Raw genomic sequence first — 21,245 nt, 5'->3', positions numbered from 1 at the left:
TCAACAGTTTGTGTAATTCTCTCTCTCAATCTATCTCTATCCCTCCCCACTTTCTCTGCCTGCTACCATTATCCTCTTGTTCTCTTTCTCTCTGCTCTATTTGTGTCTTGTCTTTGTCCACACCGCACACTGCAGCTGCGAGCGGTTCGCTTAACGCCAGCGATCAAGTTGCGCTCAATGATGATGATGTTGCTGCCACAGTTGTTACTGCTGCCCAGGATCATAATGATGTTGATGATAATGATGATGTTGATGTTGATGTTGAAAGCGATTCAGAGCTGAGCGATTCGACAGAGAGCTCACACAGCACAAGTCTATCCGAGAGCGAAGGTAGTCGCTAATTTGTTGAGATCCTCAGTTATTCGCCCACCCCTCAATGTGCTTAAAGCCTGCATTAAGCCAAGACTAACCGATTTAAACCGAAACTCATTCTGTATGTCATTATCTAATATGTGTCTATATTTTGCTTTTACAGCTGAAAATGTTAAACCCAATCAGCATATACACGCTGGCGAGCATTCTGCTGAGGAGGAGGCGCCCTGGCGACGCAAAACCCTGCGCACGCCCAACGACAGTCCCACTAAGAATCGTAAGCAATATATCCCCTAATGCTAAACAGTTAATAATTTGATCTTTATATTCCTTTGCAGAAGTTCCTGATAAAGAGCTGAGCGGCAAAAGTGCCAATGAGAGCGCCAACGATGTCATCCTGCGGCGCACGCAAAGCTTTGAGAATGATCAAAAGTAAGTTGAGCCGCACACACACACACACACACACAGGCGCACACCTAGCTTAACTAGACACAAATGCGTGCCACACACACACACACACATGTTCACTCCACGACAAACACACAAATTAACCCGCATTTAATATTTTAACAAATTGTATATTTAATGTGTCACGAATCGCACAACATTTTCGGTTAAATTTGCCGTTTGTGTTTCACTTTTGCTGATTGCGCGCCGCTTATCAATAAACACCTCACGCAGCTTACACACATACACACACACCACTACACCCCAACACCTCATTATACAGACACAGACAAACGTACTCATTGAATTGGCCATTATCGAACTTTTAAAATTAGCCACACTCTCAACTGTTCAACTGTTGTCTCCACTCGAAAGAGCTAATGAATCAGATAAAAATTTCAAGAAGTATATATATTTGTATAAAGGGGCAGCGCTTAGTGTTCAAATTCTATAGAGAGTATTCGGGTCTCAGCTGCGGCGCAGCGGCAAATTGTGAAGCACAAACTGTAAACAAAAGAAAAACCTTACGAACGTTTTTTACATTTTATTTAAAATTTGTTTTGTTTTGCTATTTTTTTTGTGTGTTCTTTTTCTTATGTGCAACAACAACTACTACAACAACAACAACAATTCACCAAATCGCACCAATTCATCAAACGCTTATCAAAAATCCAATTCTAACCCGCCCGCCCGCCTGCCACAACCCGTTCGCCCCGCCTGCCTGTGCTCTGCCCATCCGCCCAACTGCCTATATGCCCATCTGCCCGCCCTGATCCGTGCAGATTCTATCAAAAGTACAATGAGCTGCGGGCACGCATAAAGGCGAACTCATGTCCCATACTGCCAGCGACGACGGCAAATGCTCTGCCCGGCAATGCAAATAACAACAATAACCAAAGTAGCAATAACAACAATAATAACAATAACAACAACAACAATAACAATAAGAGCGCGCTGCTGTTGGGAAAAACTGTGAGCACAACCAGCGTCAGCAGCAGCAGCGGGTGCAGCAGCAACAACTACAACAACACAACAACCACCACAACAACAACAACAACATTCAACACATACACCAACAACACAACAACAACAACTGCAACAGCAGCAGCTACTACAGCAAATCCAAGTCAAATTTATAGCGTACAAAGATCGGCCTCCCTCAAAGATAACTCAGTATATTTCAGGTTTGTTTTGTGCCAATAGAAAAACTCGCAACTCCTAGTCATAACACCTAACTAACTGTAACTAACTAGCAAGTAATTGATAACAATTAATAGAACTGTAAACTGTTAATTCTAAACTGTAACTTTATAATTATTGCTTTTGCTTAGCTTCTCTATGCATACATATATATAGTGTATCTATATCGTGTATCTATATCCCCGACAAATTCTCATTGCACCAACAACAAAGTCTTCTTAACATTTATTTAGGCAGTGCGCACAATGTCGTCTACCTCTCTTAGATGTGCTGTTTAATCTAATGTAGCGACTCTCTTTAATGTTTTGCTCTCTCTCTCTCTCTCTCTCTTTTATCTCTTCCACTCTCTCTCTCGCTCTCTCAATCTTCGTCTGCTGCTCACACAGGAAACCAATCGCTCCAGCTACGATGCTGACAGCAGCGACAACAACGACTACAACAACATCAACGACGCTCAGCTCACCATCAACAACTGTGCTCACCCCACCTATACGCAGGTGAGTTTCAACCACAGAGTAGAAAGAAAGTTTATTTAAAGATTAGTTTTCTCTCGTTATAAGTTAATATTTGGTAGTACTTAAGTAGTTTTAAACTTGGGGATAAGAAATGGCAGTTTGTTATCAAAAATGAAAAGCAAGGAACTTACAAGTTAAAGGCTGAGGCTTTGAAAATTTATTGATAGTTGTTTTGTATGGATTATGGGGCGTATGAGCGATTCTTTTTGAATTCTTTACTTACGGTATTCAGTATTACGATATTCATGTGATTTACGATAAACCTAAAGAAACGAATCGATTGTTATAGAAATAGCTTTTGGTGATTGAATATCGATTATTATTTACAATTTTTATAAAGGGTATTCAGTTAAAAGGAAAAATATGTCAACGCTAATTAATAATATATAAAAAAAAATAATGTTGCCAGATTTGGATGCAGAATTGATATAGAGGCCAAACCATGAACAAAAAGCCAAACCTTTTGAAAATCGGTTGAGTTTTGACCGAGTTATGGGGGTGGGAAATATTGACCCATGTCTATATAGAATATTTAAGGGCATCATTTTGACATGAATTATGACCAAAAATAATGTTGCCAGATTTGGATGCAGAATTGATAAAGAGGCCAAACCATGAACAAAAAGCCAAACCTTTTGAAATTCGGTTGAGTTTTGACCGAGTTGTGGGGGTGGGAAATATTGACCCATGTCTATATAGGATATTTAAGGGCATCATTTTGACATGAATTATGACCAAAAATAATGTTGCCAGATTTGGATGCAGAATTGATAAAGAGGCCAAATCATGAACAAAAAGCCAAACCTTTTGAAAATTGGTTGAGTTTTGACCGAGTTATGGGGGTGGGAAATATATAGGATATTTGAGGGCATCATTTTGACATGAATTATGACCAAAAATAATGTTGCCAGATTTGGATGCAGAATTGATATAGAGGCCAAACCATGAACAAAAAGCCAATTCTTTTGAAATTCGGTTGAGTTTTGACCGAGTTATGGGGGTGGGAAATATTGACCTATGTCTATATAGGATATTTGAGGGTACCATTTTGACATGAATTTTGACCAAAAATAATGTTGCCAGATTTGGATGCAGAATTGATATAGAGGCCAAACCATGAACAAAAAGCCAATTCTTTTGTAATTCGGTTGAGTTTTGACCGAGTTATGGGGGTGGGAAATATTGACCCATGTCTATATAGGATATTTAAGGGCATCATTTTGACATGAATTATGACCAAAAATAATGTTGCCAGATTTGGATGCAGAATTGATAAAGAGGCCAAATCATGAACAAAAAGCCAAACCTTTTGAAAATTGGTTGAGTTTTGACCGAGTTATGGGGGTGGGAAATATTGACCCATGTCTATATAGGATATTTGAGGGCATCATTTTGACATGAATTATGACCAAAAATAATGTTGCCAGATTTGGATGCAGAATTGATATAGAGGCCAAACCATGAACAAAAAGCCAAACCTTTTGAAAATCGGTTGAGTTTTGACCGAGTTATGGGGGTGGGAAATACTGACCCATGTCTATATAGGATATTTGAGGGTACCATTTTGACATGAATTTTGACCAAAAATAATGTTGCCAGATTTGGATGCAGAATTGATATAGAGGCCAAACCATGAACAGAGAGCCAAACCTTTTGAAATTCGGTTGAGTTTTGACCGAGTTATGGGGGTGGGAAATATTGACCCATGTCTATATAGGATATTTGAGGGCATCATTTTGACATGAATTATGACCAAAAATAATGTTGCCAGATTTGGATGCAGAATTGATATAGAGGCCAAACCATGAACAGAAAGCCAAACCTTTTGAAAATCGGTTGAGTTTTGACCGAGTTATGGGGGTGGGAAATATTGACCCATGTCTATATAGGATATTTGAGGGTACCATTTTGACATGAATTTTGACCAAAAATAATGTTGCCAGATTTGGATGCAGAATTGATATAGAGGCCAAACCATGAACAAAAAGCCAATTCTTTTGAAATTCGGTTGAGTTTTGACCGAGTTATGGGGGTGGGAAATATTGACCCATGTCTATATAGGATATTTAAGGGCATCATTTTGACATGAATTATGACCAAAAATAATGTTGCCAGATTTGGATGCAGAATTGATAAAGAGGCCAAATCATGAACAAAAAGCCAAACCTTTTGAAAATTGGTTGAGTTTTGACCGAGTTATGGGGGTGGGAAATATTGACCCATGTCTATATAGGATATTTGAGGGCATCATTTTGACATGAATTATGACCAAAAATAATGTTGCCAGATTTGGATGCAGAATTGATATAGAGGCCAAACCATGAACAAAAAGCCAAACCTTTTGAAAATCGGTTGAGTTTTGACCGAGTTATGGGGGTGGGAAATATTGACCCATGTCTATATAGGATATTTGAGGGTACCATTTTGACATGAATTTTGACCAAAAATAATGTTGCCAGATTTGGATGCAGAATTGATATAGAGGCCAAACCATGAACAAAAAGCCAATTCTTTTGAAATTCGGTTGAGTTTTGACCGAGTTATGGGGGTGGGAAATATTGACCCATGTCTATATAGGATATTTGAGGGTACCATTTTGACATGAATTTTGACCAAAAATAATGTTGCCAGATTTGGATGCAGAATTGATATAGAGGCCAAACCATGAACAAAAAGCCAATTCTTTTGAAATTCGGTTGAGTTTTGACCGAGTTATGGGGGTGGGAAATATTGACCCATGTCTATATAGGATATTTAAGGGCATCATTTTGACATGAATTATGACCAAAAATAATGTTGCCAGATTTGGATGCAGAATTGATAAAGAGGCCAAATCATGAACAAAAAGCCAAACCTTTTGAAAATTGGTTGAGTTTTGACCGAGTTATGGGGGTGGGAAATATTGACCCATGTCTATATAGGATATTTGAGGGCATCATTTTGACATGAATTATGACCAAAAATAATGTTGCCAGATTTGGATGCAGAATTGATATAGAGGCCAAACCATGAACAAAAAGCCAAACCTTTTGAAAATCGGTTGAGTTTTGACCGAGTTATGGGGGTGGGAAATATTGACCCATGTCTATATAGGATATTTGAGGGTACCATTTTGACATGAATTTTGACCAAAAATAATGTTGCCAGATTTGGATGCAGAATTGATATAGAGGCCAAACCATGAACAAAAAGCCAATTCTTTTGAAATTCGGTTGAGTTTTGACCGAGTTATGGGGGTGGGAAATATTGACCCATGTCTATATAGGATATTTAAGGGCATCATTTTGACATGAATTATGACCAAAAATAATGTTGCCAGATTTGGATGCAGAATTGATAAAGAGGCCAAATCATGAACAAAAAGCCAAACCTTTTGAAAATTGGTTGAGTTTTGACCGAGTTATGGGGGTGGGAAATATTGACCCATGTCTATATAGGATATTTAAGGGCATCATTTTGACATGAATTATGACCAAAAATAATGTTGCCAGATTTGGATGCAGAATTGATATAGAGGCCAAACCATGAACAAAAAGCCAAACCTTTTGAAAATCGGTTGAGTTTTGACCGAGTTATGGGGGTGGGAAATATTGACCCATGTCTATATAGGATATTTGAGGGTACCATTTTGACATGAATTTTGACCAAAAATAATGTTGCCAGATTTGGATGCAGAATTGATATAGAGGCCAAACCATGAACAAAAAGCCAATTCTTTTGAAATTCGGTTGAGTTTTGACCGAGTTATGGGGGTGGGAAATATTGACCCATGTCTATATAGGATATTTAAGGGCATCATTTTGACATGAATTATGACCAAAAATAATGTTGCCAGATTTGGATGCAGAATTGATAAAGAGGCCAAATCATGAACAAAAAGCCAAACCTTTTGAAAATTGGTTGAGTTTTGACCGAGTTATGGGGGTGGGAAATATTGACCCATGTCTATATAGGATATTTGAGGGCATCATTTTGACATGAATTATGACCAAAAATAATGTTGCCAGATTTGGATGCAGAATTGATATAGAGGCCAAACCATGAACAGAAAGCCAAACCTTTTGAAAATCGGTTGAGTTTTGACCGAGTTATGGGGGTGGGAAATATTGACCCATGTCTATATAGGATATTTAAGGGCATCATTTTGACATGAATTATGACCCAAAATAATGTTGCCAGATTTGGATGCAGAATTGATAAAGAGGCCAAATCATGAACAAAAAGCCAAACCTTTTGAAAATTGGTTGAGTTTTGACCGAGTTATGGGGGTGGGAAATATTGACCCATGTCTATATAGGATATTTGAGGGCATCATTTTGACATGAATTATGACCAAAAATAATGTTGCCAGATTTGGATGCAGAATTGGTATAGAAGCCAAACCATGAACAAAAAGCCAAACCTTTTGAAATTCGGTTGAGTTTTGACCGAGTTATGGGGGTGGGAAATATTGACCCATGTCTATATAGGATATTTGAGGGTACCATTTTGACATGAATTTTGGCCAAAAATAATGTTGCCAGATTTTGATACAGAATTGATATAGAGGCCAAACCATGAACAAAAAGCCAAACCTTTTGAAAATCTGTTGAGTTTTGACCGAGTTATGGGGGTGGGAAATATTGACCCATGTCTATATAGGATATTTAAGGGCATCATTTTGACATGAATTATGACCCAAAATAATGTTGCCAGATTTGGATGCAGAATTGATAAAGAGGCCAAATCATGAACAAAAAGCCAAACCTTTTGAAAATTGGTTGAGTTTTGACCGAGTTATGGGGGTGGGAAATATTGACCCATGTCTATATAGGATATTTGAGGGCATCATTTTGACATGAATTATGACCAAAAATAATGTTGCCAGATTTGGATGCAGAATTGGTATAGAGGCCAAACCATGAACAAAAAGCCAAACCTTTTGAAATTCGGTTGAGTTTTGACCGAGTTATGGGGGTGGGAAATATTGACCCATGTCTATATAGGATATTTGAGGGTACCATTTTGACATGAATTTTGGCCAAAAATAATGTTGCCAGATTTTGATACAGAATTGATATAGAGGCCAAACCATGAACAAAAAGCCAAACCTTTTGAAAATCGGTTGAGTTTTGACCGAGTTATGGGGGTGGGAAATATTGACCCATGTCTATATAGGATATTTAAGGGCATCATTTTGACATGAATTATGACCAAAAATAATGTTGCCAGATTTGGATGCAGAATTGAAATAGAGGCCAAACCATGAACAAAAAGCCAAACCTTTTGAAAATCGGTTTAGTTTTGACCGAGTTATGGGGGTGGGAAATATTGACCCATGTCTATATAGGATATTTGAGGGTACCATTTTGACATGAATTTTGACCAAAAATAATGTTGCCAGATTTGGATGCAGAATTGATATAGAGGCCAAACCATGAACAAAAAGCCAATCCTTTTGAAAATCGGTTGAGTTTTGACCGAGTTATGGGGGTGGGAAATATTGATCCATGTCTATATAGGATATTTGAGGGTACCATTTTGACATGAATTTTGACCAAAAATAATGTTGCCAGATTTGGATGCAGAATTGATATAGAGGCCAAACCATGGACAAAAAGCCAAACCTTTTGAAAATCGGTTGAGTTTTGACTGAGTTATGGGGGTGGGAAATATTGACCCATGTCTATATAGGATATTTGAGGGTACCATTTTGACATGAATTTTGACCAAAAATAATGTTGCCAGATTTGGATGCAGAATTGATATAGAGGCCAAACCATGAACAAAAAGCCAATTCTTTTGAAATTCGGTTGAGTTTTGACCGAGTTATGGGGGTGGGAAATATTGACCCATGTCTATATAGGATATTTGAGGGTACCATTTTGACATGAATTTTGACCAAAAATAATGTTGCCAGATTTGGATGCAGAATTGATATAGAGGCCAAACCATGAACAAAAAGCCAATCCTTTTGAAAATCGGTTGAGTTTTGACCGAGTTATGGGGGTGGGAAATATTGATCCATGTCTATATAGGATATTTGAGGGTACCATTTTGACATGAATTTTGACCAAAAATAATGTTGCCAGATTTGGATGCAGAATTGATATAGAGGCCAAACCATGGACAAAAAGCCAAACCTTTTGAAAATCGGTTGAGTTTTGACTGAGTTATGGGGGTGGGAAATATTGACCCATGTCTATATAGGATATTTGAGGGTACCATTTTGACATGAATTTTGACCAAAAATAATGTTGCCAGATTTGGATGCAGAATTGATATAGAGGCCAAACCATGAACAAAAAGCCAATTCTTTTGAAATTCGGTTGAGTTTTGACCGAGTTATGGGGGTGGGAAATATTGACCCATGTCTATATAGGATATTTGAGGGCATCATTTTGACATGAATTATGACCAAAAATAATGTTGCCAGATTTGGATGCAGAATTGATATAGAGGCCAAACCATGAACAAAAAGCCAAACCTTTTGAAAATCGGTTGAGTTTTGACCGAGTTATGGGGGTGGGAAATATTGACCCATGTCTATATAGGATATTTGAGGGTACCATTTTGACATGAATTTTGACCAAAAATAATGTTGCCAGATTTGGATGCAGAATTGATATAGAGGCCAAACCATGAACAAAAAGCCAATTCTTTTGAAATTCGGTTGAGTTTTGACCGAGTTATGGGGGTGGGAAATATTGACCCATGTCTATATAGGATATTTAAGGGCATCATTTTGACATGAATTATGACCAAAAATAATGTTGCCAGATTTGGATGCAGAATTGATAAAGAGGCCAAATCATGAACAAAAAGCCAAACCTTTTGAAAATTGGTTGAGTTTTGACCGAGTTATGGGGGTGGGAAATATTGACCCATGTCTATATAGGATATTTGAGGGCATCATTTTGACATGAATTATGACCAAAAATAATGTTGCCAGATTTGGATGCAGAATTGATATAGAGGCCAAACCATGAACAAAAAGCCAAACCTTTTGAAAATCGGTTGAGTTTTGACCGAGTTATGGGGGTGGGAAATATTGACCCATGTCTATATAGGATATTTGAGGGCATCATTTTGACATGAATTATGACCAAAAATAATGTTGCCAGATTTGGTACAGAATTGATAAAGAGGCCAAATCATGAACAAAAAGCCAAACCTTTTGAAAATTGGTTGAGTTTTGACCGAGTTATGGGGGTGGGAAATATTGACCCATGTCTATATAGGATATTTGAGGGCATCATTTTGACATGAATTATGACCAAAAATAATGTTGCCAGATTTTGATGCAGAATTGATATAGAGGCCAAACCATGAACAGAAAGCCAAACCTTTTGAAAATCGGTTGAGTTTTGACCGAGTTATGGGGGTGGGAAATATTGACCCATGTCTATATAGGATATTTAAGGGCATCATTTTGACATGAATTATGACCCAAAATAATGTTGCCAGATTTGGATGCAGAATTGATAAAGAGGCCAAATCATGAACAAAAAGCCAAACCTTTTGAAAATTGGTTGAGTTTTGACCGAGTTATGGGGGTGGGAAATATTGACCCATGTCTATATAGGATATCATTTTGACATGAATTATGACCAAAAATAATGTTGCCAGATTTGGATGCAGAATTGGTATAGAGGCCAAACCATGAACAAAAAGCCAAACCTTTTGAAATTCGGTTGAGTTTTGACCGAGTTATGGGGGTGGGAAATATTGACCCATGTCTATATAGGATATTTGAGGGTACCATTTTGACATGAATTTTGGCCAAAAATAATGTTGCCAGATTTTGATACAGAATTGATATAGAGGCCAAACCATGAACAAAAAGCCAAACCTTTTGAAAATCGGTTGAGTTTTGACCGAGTTATGGGGGTGGGAAATATTGACCCATGTCTATATAGGATATTTGAGGGTACCATTTTGACATGAATTTTGGCCAAAAATAATGTTGCCAGATTTTGATACAGAATTGATATAGAGGCCAAACCATGAACAAAAAGCCAAACCTTTTGAAAATCGGTTTAGTTTTGACCGAGTTATGGGGGTGGGAAATATTGACCCATGTCTGTATAGGATATTTGAGGGTACCATTTTGACATAAATTTTGACCAAAAATAATGTTGCCAGATTTGGATGCAGAATTGATATAGAGGCCAAACCATGAACAGGAAGCCAAACCTTTTGACAATCGATTGAGTTTTGACCGAGTTATGGGGGTGGGAAATATTGACCCATGTCTATATAGGATATTTGAGGGTACCATTTTGACATGAATTTTGACCAAAAATAATGTTGCCAGATTTGGATGCAGAATTGATATAGAGGCCAAACCATGAACAAAAAGCCAATCCGAGTTATGGGGGTGGGAAATATTGACCCATGTCTATATAGGATATTTAAGGGCATCATTTTGACATGAATTATGACCAAAAATAATGTTGCCAGATTTGGATGCAGAATTGATATAGAGGCCAAACCATGAACAAAAAGCCAAACCTTTTGAAAATCGGTTTAGTTTTGACCGAGTTATGGGGGTGGGAAATATTGACCCATGTCTGTATAGGATATTTGAGGGTACCATTTTGACATAAATTTTGACCAAAAATAATGTTGCCAGATTTGGATGCAGAATTGATATAGAGGCCAAACCATGAACAGGAAGCCAAACCTTTTGACAATCGATTGAGTTTTGACCGAGTTATGGGGGTGGGAAATATTGACCCATGTCTATATAGGATATTTGAGGGTACCATTTTGACATGAATTTTGACCAAAAATAATGTTGCCAGATTTGGATGCAGAATTGATATAGAGGCCAAACCATGAACAAAAAGCCAATCCTTTTGAAAATCGGTTGAGTTTTGACTGAGTTATGGGGGTGGGAAATATTGATCCATGTCTATATAGGATATTTGAGGGTACCATTTTGACATGAATTTTGACCAAAAATAATGTTGCCAGATTTGGATGCAGAATTGATATAGAGGCCAAACCATGAACAAAAAGCCAAACCTTTTGAAATTCGGTTGAGTTTTGACCGAGTTATGGAGGTGGGAAATATTGACCCATGTCTATATAGGATATTTAAGGGCATAATTTTGACATGAATTATGACCAAAAATAATGTTGCCAGATTTGGATGCAGAATTGATAAAGAGGCCAAATCATGAACAAAAAGCCAAACCTTTTGAAAATTGGTTGAGTTTTGACCGAGTTATGGGGGTGGGAAATATTGACCCATGTCTATATAGGATATTTGAGGGTACCATTTTGACATGAATTTTGACCAAAAATAATGTTGCCAGATTTGGATGCAGAATTGATATAGAGGCCAAACCATGAACAAAAAGCCAAACCTTTTGAAAATCGGTTGAGTTTTGACCGAGTTATGGGGGTGGGAAATATTGGCCCATGTCTATATAGGATATTTGAGGGTACCATTTTGACATGAATTTTGACCAAAAATAATGTTGCTTGATTAGAAGACGCAAACCTTTTGTTAGTTACTTTCAATCCATCGATTAATTTAAATCGATCAATTAAATTAAATAACTTATTTTTGAGTTATATCATCGGTTTATTATATATATGTATATATGCCTATGTACGCCCGTTAGCAATCCTGCCAACAACAACAACAACAACAACAATGCCAGCTCTACGGCGAGCGCCAGTGCAATTGACGTGGAGACCCAACCAAAACCCAAGCAATCGGCGGGCAATATATTCAAGAACTTTTTCAAGTAATCATGATTGTGAATCGTAATTGTTAATTGGCTAACTGTTGTTATGCGCTAACCCGAAGGCCGTTAAAACTGTGCTAGCTGCTAACACTCCACAGCCCCGCCCAAGACAAAAATAAAGTCACCTTTATTTTATTGTATAGCATGTGCCGCGCTCTCTCTTTGTTTCTTTTGTGCCCCAATATGTTGCAAGCTTACTAATTAGTATCCATCTACCCCATCTGTAGATCCTTTGTGCCGCCAGTGCGTGACGAGGAGAGCGAAACGCAGCGCAAGGCGCACGCGAAGCGAGTCCGTGAGACGCGTCGCTCCACACAGGGCGTTACGCTCGAGGAGATCAAGAGTGCCGAGGAGCTGGTCAAGAAGAAGAACTTGGGCATGAACAACAACAACAACAATAACAACAACAACAGCAGCAGCGTAAGTAGTTTGTGTGGCCAAGCTCAAGCGCTAAACCAAATGAAACATCTAGAGAAACAGAATCCATCCAACAATTCCACACACATTAAAATCAGTAAAAAGAGTTCGTTAGCGAATCGTAGATCAGCCAGATCAGCCATACGCACATCATCATCCAGCATATCGATATATATATATATATCTACTAGACGTTATATATATAGTATTGTGATTTGTAGTGAGAAGAGTTCACAACACATGTACACCAACAACAACAACAACTACAGCAACAACAACAACAACTGCTTATGGTTATGGTATTCCCATTAATGTATCTGTTGTGTCGTTCTCCCTCCTCCCCCCTTAAAACAACGCCCATGTGTACGTATGTGTATGTGCCGCGATTGCAACCCTGCAAACGTTACGCACCTTTATCTTGTCCAAATCTGTCTCTCTCTCTCTCTCATGCCATTGCAGTCGTTTTTTGTTGGTGTTTGGTGTTTGTCGTTCTCATTTCTATATGTATCTCTCCCACATCAAATGCGTGTGTGTGTGTGTGCGTGTGTGTGTAAGCACGTTTGTTAAGCCTAGTTTTTAACAAAGTAAGCTTTATGGTAGCACTTAGTTAACTCCAATTCGTTTACCCAGACACTATGCAACAAAAGGAAAGTTTGCTTAAAATATGGGAAAATATTTTAAAGAAAAACGTTGAATCTAAACCAGGTTTAAGATATGCTTTAGATTAAAATTTGATTCTTAGCCTAAATTTGTTTCTAAACAGAATTCAACGTTTCAAAAGCTTTAATTTTTGAGCCACTTTATAAAGTAGCTCGTTTCTTGGATTAATAATAATATTGTCAGTCATAAACTCCCCTTCCCATTAAAGAACTATAAGCCAACATTATTTATTTAATAACAAACGTCTCCAGAGTAATTCACCAAGTACCTTGCCTGGTTGCATAGTGTGTGCGGAACACAGTCAAATCCCAAAATGTAGTCTAGTTGATCATGTATTCAATCAGCGTGCCCATCAATCAAATCAGTCGATCAATCAATCAGCGCACTCATTTAGCCTGCGTGTTCAGCTGCAATTTTTAACAATCACAACCGAGCGCCAATCAAATTGAGTTTTACTGCGATTGCGTTTGAGATTTCGTCTGCATCCGAGTTTTTTCTTTCTTTTAAAATTATTTTTATTATTGCGCCACTGATCAAATCGAAAGCAAGTGCCCCGCCTCACCGCCGCCCGCCGCAGCCGCCAATGCCGCGTTCGAAACTCGCAACGGTTCTCATAATATCAAAATTTTCATTCATGTGGAGTATTTTTGTTCTATAAGATTTATTTTATGATTTCATCAGCGCAACAAAGCGAGAATAGCGTAATTAATTGTATGTATTTTAAGTTAATTTTATTTTATATATGTATAGAACTGATTGCTCCGATTTTAAAATTCTACTATATATAAACCATATTTATGTATTTGTGCATGTGCGAATTTGCATGCGTCTAGAGTTTCTCTACAAGTATATCAAAGTGCCGGGGCACTCTACGTATGTCGTATTTATATGTTTTTTTTTTATCGTATGCCGTATATCGTTACTATACTTATTTTAAACGTTAACGGGGGGCCCCTTACCTCTCTCTTTATCCACCCTCCCTAAAACTCATCCAGAAACGCCATTTGATTTTTGTTTTTGGAGACACGCTCAGGTCAACTGTTTTTTATTATTTGTTCCACAACTAATATTATTAACAGAATGAAACAAGCTCCACATCAAGCACCACAACAACAACAACAACATCAACTACAGCAACAGCAACAGAAACTCCAAGCACAACAACTGCAACTGCAACAGCAATCAGCAGCAGCAGCGACGACAGCAACATTGAGAGCAGCAGCAGCAGCCTGCAACAACAGGAAGCGCAGCCACCGCCACCGCCAACAAGTCCGCCACCAGCCATAATACCGAGGACAACGACCACAGCGGATGATTTGGAGATAGTTGAGGCTGTGGTTGCCACACTGGCGCCAGCGGCGGTTGAGGATAATGCGGATACCACCGCTAGCTTCACGCTGGCAGCACCAGCCACACGCATATCACATGGTGGCAATGGCGACCATGCTGAATTTGTTGATGTTCCTGAAAGCGATGCTGAGGATGAACAGCAGACGGCGGTCAGCGCCAGCTACACGATAGTCTCGAGGCGAGAGAAGCCCGTCGAGTCGGCGGCGGAGTCGAGCAGCCACAAACAACTAAAGACTGATCCAGTTGCCAAGCAAGCGCACATGTTGGACCCCGAAACTGGCGGCGAGTCCAAGGCAATGCAAGCCAGACCCACAGAACTGGCGCTGGCAGCAACAGCGCCAGCCGAAAGCAAACCAGCATCGACGACGACACCTGCCACAACGCCCAGCGCGCTGGAGAGTCCGGTAAGACTGCGGGACAAGCGCAGCCTGAGCAGTAATGCTACTGGGGGAGGTGTAGGAGGAGGAGGATCTTCTCAAGAAACGGATACCAAGTCGGATACGGCCTCGCCGGTGGGCGCACACGCGGATTTCAATGCGCGCGACTCTTTGCTCAGCTTGTATGCACGTCGTACTCTGGAGAGCGGTGGTGTGGGTGGTGCAGTTGTTGCTGCTGCTGCTGGCGCTGGAGGCGCAAATGTTGCGCCATCGACGTCGTCGTCTTCAAGCACATCCACATCAGCAGCCGAGCGGCGTCCGTCTTGGCGTCTCAAGTTTGATGCGGGCTCAAAGGTATGCAAACAACAACAACAACCAACAAAAAAACAACCAACAACAACAAACAACTCAACTACTCAACTGACCTTTAATCGAACCATGACCTGAACAACAAACGTTTGGTGCGAAAACTATTTCGACTGGCTTTCAAAAACAGTTTTTGTTAAACTTTAAGTGTAGCATGTTCTTTTTTTCTCAGCTTTAGAGTATTTAAATGTTTAAAGCGTGCAAATTCAACTAGCTTCGGTGCGCCGAAGTTGCGTGCGTATACCCTTACAAAAGGATCTCATACAATGAAGACATGCCATTCATTAAGGCAATTTCTGGGAATAAACTTTAACAAATTTGCAAGGGTATCGCATTGAATGAATTTGTAAAGCATATTTTAATTGTAGCTCTTAAACATTGTTTTATTTTTATTTTTCTTAAGTACTATATTTTTCTTCTTCTTTTTTAAATGTTTTTGCTCATTTTGAACGCCTGTCTCAAATTGCTCTGCATCTGCATTTAGATGTTAATAACTATCCTATGTATAAATATATATATATGTATGTATTTATGTATTTGTTTAATTGTAGTACACTCTAAACAATATGCCATTACGTATACTTATATTCTCGGAAACATGATATCGCACATGAACATTATTGTATATAGTATACATATACATATGCATATTATTCATTAATTAACGCTTATTAACTTTTTGCTATGTCTGGCTTGCTTATTGTTTGACTAAGTATTTATATATTATATTTTATTTCTTATTAATATTTAATGATGCTATATACAGACAACGATCTAGTAACTGAAAGGGAGGATTAAAATCTATTATAATATATATATTTATTAACAAATACGGGGTTTCTGAGCTAAATTAGCAGCGAATTACATAGAAAATGTATAAAATTTGTAATGAACTTAATTATTTGGAATCGAAGCTCTATATCTTCCATGTTCTTTTCAACGTATTAAAACTTCTTTGATAGCTATAAGGTTTAAAGGGAAAATAATATTATGGTATTTAAACAAACTTAACAGAACGAAGCTGATTTGTCTTATTAATTTACAAAAAATACTATTTTAGAATGTTAACAAAAAGTTTTAGGCTAAAAGGGTTCAAGTCTTGGTAATATCCTATAAAAAATTTAATGATGTCTGGCGTATTGTCTACTAAAAATATTTACTAAAAACAACATAAAATCGTTGCTAATTCCAGTAAATGCGCCTTGACTAAAAACAATATATTGAATTAATGTACAACAAATAAAACAATACATTACCAGCATAGCTTTTTACAATACCAAAAAAACAAACACATGCACACAAACAATAAAAACAAGAAGATTTCTAAGAGGGGCTACATATTCAAAAAGAAACTATATAGAGACTAACCTGAAGGAGCCACAATTAATATGTTTTTCTTGCGCAGTTCAAGCTGGAGGACATCACCAGCGGTGGCACCTACCCGCCCAATCAGAGCACCATCATACCCAGCGCACCGGCCGTGATGGCCGCGGTTAATTTGGCCAGCACAACGGGCAACCCGCGTCGCATCAGCAGTGGACCCAATGCGCGTAAGTTCACTCGAAACAGTTAAGGAAAACCTTTGTTTACAATTGAAAATTGCTTGCAGTTAACGCTTCCAATCAATCGCTCAACTCAGTGGGTCGTCCTGTCTCAGCGCCCAGCGAGAGCATCAATAACAGCGCATATATGACGCCGCCGGCGCGTAGATATGAGACATCCACGCTGGGGACAGCTGCATCGACAACAGCCACAACAACTGCCACGACAGCCACCAACTCCGCGTCTGCATCCAGTGCCAACCATGGAACGGCGACTAGCTCCACGCCCGGCCATGATGATAAGGGTAATTCGAACCGTCTAACATGGCCCATGCACATACTCAACGTCCAGCTATTGTCCAATCCATTCACAGATAACGACAAGGAGAACGATAATCGTACACAGACTGTTATACAGCGCCGTCGCAAGCCCAAGCGCAGATCCACGGGTGTGGTGCACATCGATATGGATGTAAGTGGATCTCTAGCTCTAGATATAAAAATTAATATTAAGACCAAATGCTAATTAGTTTAACTAATGTGTCTTAATTTCTTTGCTTATCTAGGAAATTGATCCGGAGCGTCAACACGAAACGGCTAACAATGACAATGAGGATAAGGATAAGGAGGTGAGCTGAACTATAACTATAATTGTAATATACACATATTTTAAAAGCCTGTTCCGAATAAGTTTTGAATTTTGTAAAAGTTCAAATAGAAACTAGTTTTCTAGAGCGAAATTTAACTTTATTCACATTTGAAACAAAATGCTCTTGAGGAACTTTTAAAGTAATTAAATTAAAAGTAAAATCATTTTAAAAATAGTCTACATATGTCGAAAATTGAAAAAATTGAAAACCTTAAACAATTTGAACAATTCTCAGAATACGTTAAAAACTTTTCAATTCGTTTTCAAGCATTTTCAAACGAAATCGCAATTCGGAACACGGCTAATAATATATATTTTTAATTATTTTGCTATACCTACAACAACAAGCAACAATCGTATATTTAGTACATAAATATTTTCACACCTTGGCGCAAAAATTGGGCTCAAAATGTAGCTGGCCCGGCGGTTGCTTTCGTTTGCTTCAACAGCTGCCTGTCTTCCGTCTAATTGCGTAGTCAATACTGCACCTGACACGCACACTCATACACACACATACTTGCACAACCCTCTGCACACCTGTCACACCTTGTCATACTTTAGACAGTCCCGTGCGTCCTTCAAAGTAGCTGCTGGTCCGCCCGGAGGGGGGACTCTTGTCTGTTCCAATTAGTGAGCGACCCATTTGTGCGAAAACAGAAATTATGATTGCCATTAGAAGATGCGCAAGAAGAAGCTGAACGTGCATGCACGTGGCATTGTGAATGCCATTGCTCCAATTGTGAATGATAATAAGTGTATTGGGGCATATTCACATTGCAAGCTGCATTGCAAATCCTTTCATGGCCGAGGTCAAAACTATTAGTGCGCATCCAATTTGTGACAATATTTTAGAATTTTGACTTTCAACGAACCTGTTAACAATTTATTCAAGCATTTGACCAGTTGCTGTTGTTGGCCATTTATAAAACTGTCACATTTTCTAAATGCATTTTTGGCATTTTCGCTACGTACACGACTCGACTATATATAAAACTATATAATTCAGTAGACAGTTTGTCTGCTCATCTGTCTTTAAGTCATTCTGATTTTCGTTCGCGAAATAGATGTGGCAAAATATAGAAAGTTGATTCAATTTCGTATATTTTGCTAATATTCGATTACTTACTTATTAAGAAAAAGCAACAGCCAAACTTATTATACCCTGTATCCATTGAAAATTAAAAGTAGGGTATGTTGGTTTTGTGCAAATGTATGTAACAGGCAGAAGGAAGCATTCCCGAACCCATAACCTATATACATTCTGGATAAGCATCAAATGAGGCATCGATTTATGAGGCATCTAAGCATTATATATATATATATATGTGTGTGTGTGTGAGTATATATGTGTGCGTGTGTGAGGGCGAGTGTGTGTCACTGAATATATGTATTTATGAATATACATATGTATGCATAAATGTTTCTTTTGTAAAACCAAACGCCGGCCAAGCTTATTTTTCGCTTTGCTGCAAATTTAAATAAAACGAATTTCTGCCAAGTGCTCTACTCCTCGATTCTCAAGAATTCTAGTAGGCTCTGCAGTTTTCCATGCTAAGCTAGTAGTGCAGTGTTTTTCTTTTGGTGTTTTTTTGTGTAATTTTTTTTTGTGTGTACATATATTTTTGTATGTATGTATGTATGTATGTATGTATGTATGTATGTATGTATGTATGTATGTATGTATGTATGTATGTATGTATGTATGTATGTATGTATGTATGTATGTATGTATGTATGTATGTATGTATGTATGTATGTATGTATGTATGTATGTATGTATGTATGTATGTATGCATGCATGCATGCATGCATGCATGCATGCATCCGCTCATGCATGCATGCATGCTTGCATATATCCAAAACAAACATGCATACATGTATGTACCAAAAAGTGCGAAACTCATGCGGGTGGAATTGCCGGAATCCCCGTCTTAACGTGCAGCATCATCACATAAGGTAACAACAGTGAAAATTGCTGCTTCTTATCTCTTACGGTTAAGGTTGTGCGTTGTCTCTTAGTCAGTCAGTCAGCGCAAACAGTTTTATATATATGTATATTATAAACAAGATTTAAAAGTCAAAAATTATAAGCACACAAATCAATTCGTATTATCTAAAAAATGTTTTGATATAAAAGATGTGGTGATGAAAGGCAACTCTATAAATGGTATGATACAGTATACTTACTTTCCAATATCATCTATATATTCACATGTTCTTATGAAACTGACTCTTAAAGATGTTTCTAATACTTTTACGTACAAAATTCAATTCATATCCTTCTTTAATAGAAGCAAAATAATGTTGAAAGACCACTTTGTTTCAAATAAAAATTATCAGTTAGTATACTCTTCAGATCAAAAATATATATATTATTCATTCTATATATATACTATTATCTAATCTATATAAACTGCTAAAATATAGTTGTCTGAAAAGCAAGTTTTTTGACAATCGTCTATTTTGCTTATGTGCAAATCAAAAACTATGTCATTAGCAACTGTATCGATATCAGTCATGCTGAAACGTTAAAAGCGGGCATAAAGCTGCTATCAGATTAAAAAAGATCATGTTACCTTATTCTTAACGTTCTGATAAGAAACGAAATTGTTAATATAGGGACCTGCGATTTGGAGCCTCAATACTTGTGCAGAGTACGCTTCTTTATCCAAAATTTGAGGATAATATGAATTGCAAGATACTATGTTTTAGGCATTATGTTTGAATGCAACCCTAGTCTTTGCTATATATGCTTGCGTCTAATCGTGTCAACCATTTGGGGCTGATTGACTGTGTCAAGTGTTTGTGCTTTTCGGCATATGTGTGCACATAAATACGATACAGTACGAGTTGCGGCTAAAGCTATTAAACACTTTCACAATGCGCTTTTCACACAACAAATTGCCCACTTAGAAGTGCCGCACGCCCCAAAGAACAACAACAACAACAAGAACAGCAACAATTTATACAGATCGCTCACACGTACATTGAACTTTGTTTTCCCGTGTCATGCCGCATCCCTTGCCTTGCTGCTGCCCCTGCCACAGAGGCAGAGCATAGAAATGTACAACATTTGCGCCGCATTTGTCGCTAAATTTATACATTTTGTAATTTTTGCATTTTGTAGTTTTGCGTTTAAGCATTTGTTTCCTCATTCCCTGCCGGCTGCACTTTGCTCGGGGAGGAGGTAGCAGCAGCTGGGGGCAATGATGTTCTGATGCTGCCTCCGTCATGTGCTATATTTAGACAGAGACTATACTAAACTTTTTGGCCTAGTTATGATTGTGTACTTTTAGGGTAGCAAACGGTTGCAACTTCATATGTAAATTTAGCTGCAAGTGCTCCACTCTCCACTTGATTCCATTCTCTCATTCTGTCCCTCTCTGTCTCCCCCTTGCTCTTGCTCTCTGACATGTGTCACGTGTCGTTGACTGTTTCGCCTTTTGGCCCAGTTGCTGCCAGGGGCTGCCTCAGCTGACCCCAGCATAGTTTGCACATTTGCGTCTCGGACATTGGGCCAAATAAGTGTGCGAATTACTAAATTTAGCTGGCAACACACAGGTGAAATATATATATAAACACACACTCACACACACACACACCTTTTGTGTGCGCAATTCAAGTGAAAAAGTCCATTGCTGCCAAGGCTTTTACCCCCCCTCCCAGCAGCT

The 21,245-nt window shown here is 38.3% G+C and overlaps 1 protein-coding gene across 16 annotated transcripts in view; it reads left to right on the top strand.

Annotated features, from left to right (window-relative positions):
- The window catches only part of LOC115769376 (protein phosphatase 1 regulatory subunit 12A), a 41,543-nt gene that overhangs the window by 11,069 nt on the left and 9,229 nt on the right, over positions 1 to 21,245 (top strand). For 4 of the 16 annotated variants that reach the window (XR_004018737.1, XR_004018736.1, XM_030714161.1 and 1 more), the window contains exons 5-14: positions 476 to 589; positions 651 to 744; positions 1,542 to 1,943; positions 2,346 to 2,456; positions 12,089 to 12,214; positions 12,442 to 12,634; positions 16,790 to 16,934; positions 16,994 to 17,230; positions 17,300 to 17,397; positions 17,492 to 17,554. Coding sequence is in view for 8 of the 16 variants with exons in the window: in XM_030714161.1 (XP_030570021.1) it covers positions 476 to 589; positions 651 to 744; positions 1,542 to 1,943; positions 2,346 to 2,456; positions 12,089 to 12,214; positions 12,442 to 12,634; positions 16,790 to 16,934; positions 16,994 to 17,230; positions 17,300 to 17,397; positions 17,492 to 17,554 (1,583 nt within the window). In the remaining 8 variants the exon portion in view is untranslated. Of the gene's footprint in view, positions 1 to 475; positions 590 to 650; positions 745 to 1,541; positions 1,944 to 2,345; positions 2,457 to 12,088; positions 12,215 to 12,441; positions 12,635 to 14,389; positions 15,373 to 16,789; positions 16,935 to 16,993; positions 17,231 to 17,299; positions 17,398 to 17,491; positions 17,555 to 21,245 lie in introns of all 16 variants that reach the window. The other 12 variants (XM_030714166.1, XM_030714163.1, XM_030714164.1 and 9 more) reach the window with 7 other exon arrangements.

The sequence above is a fragment of the Drosophila novamexicana genome, unplaced genomic scaffold (genome assembly GCF_003285875.2).
Source record: "Drosophila novamexicana strain 15010-1031.04,08,12 unplaced genomic scaffold, DnovRS2.1 tig00004554-arrow-pilon, whole genome shotgun sequence".
In the NCBI taxonomy this organism is placed as follows: domain Eukaryota; kingdom Metazoa; phylum Arthropoda; class Insecta; order Diptera; family Drosophilidae; genus Drosophila; species Drosophila novamexicana.
This window is presented reverse-complemented; position numbering and strand designations above follow the sequence as displayed.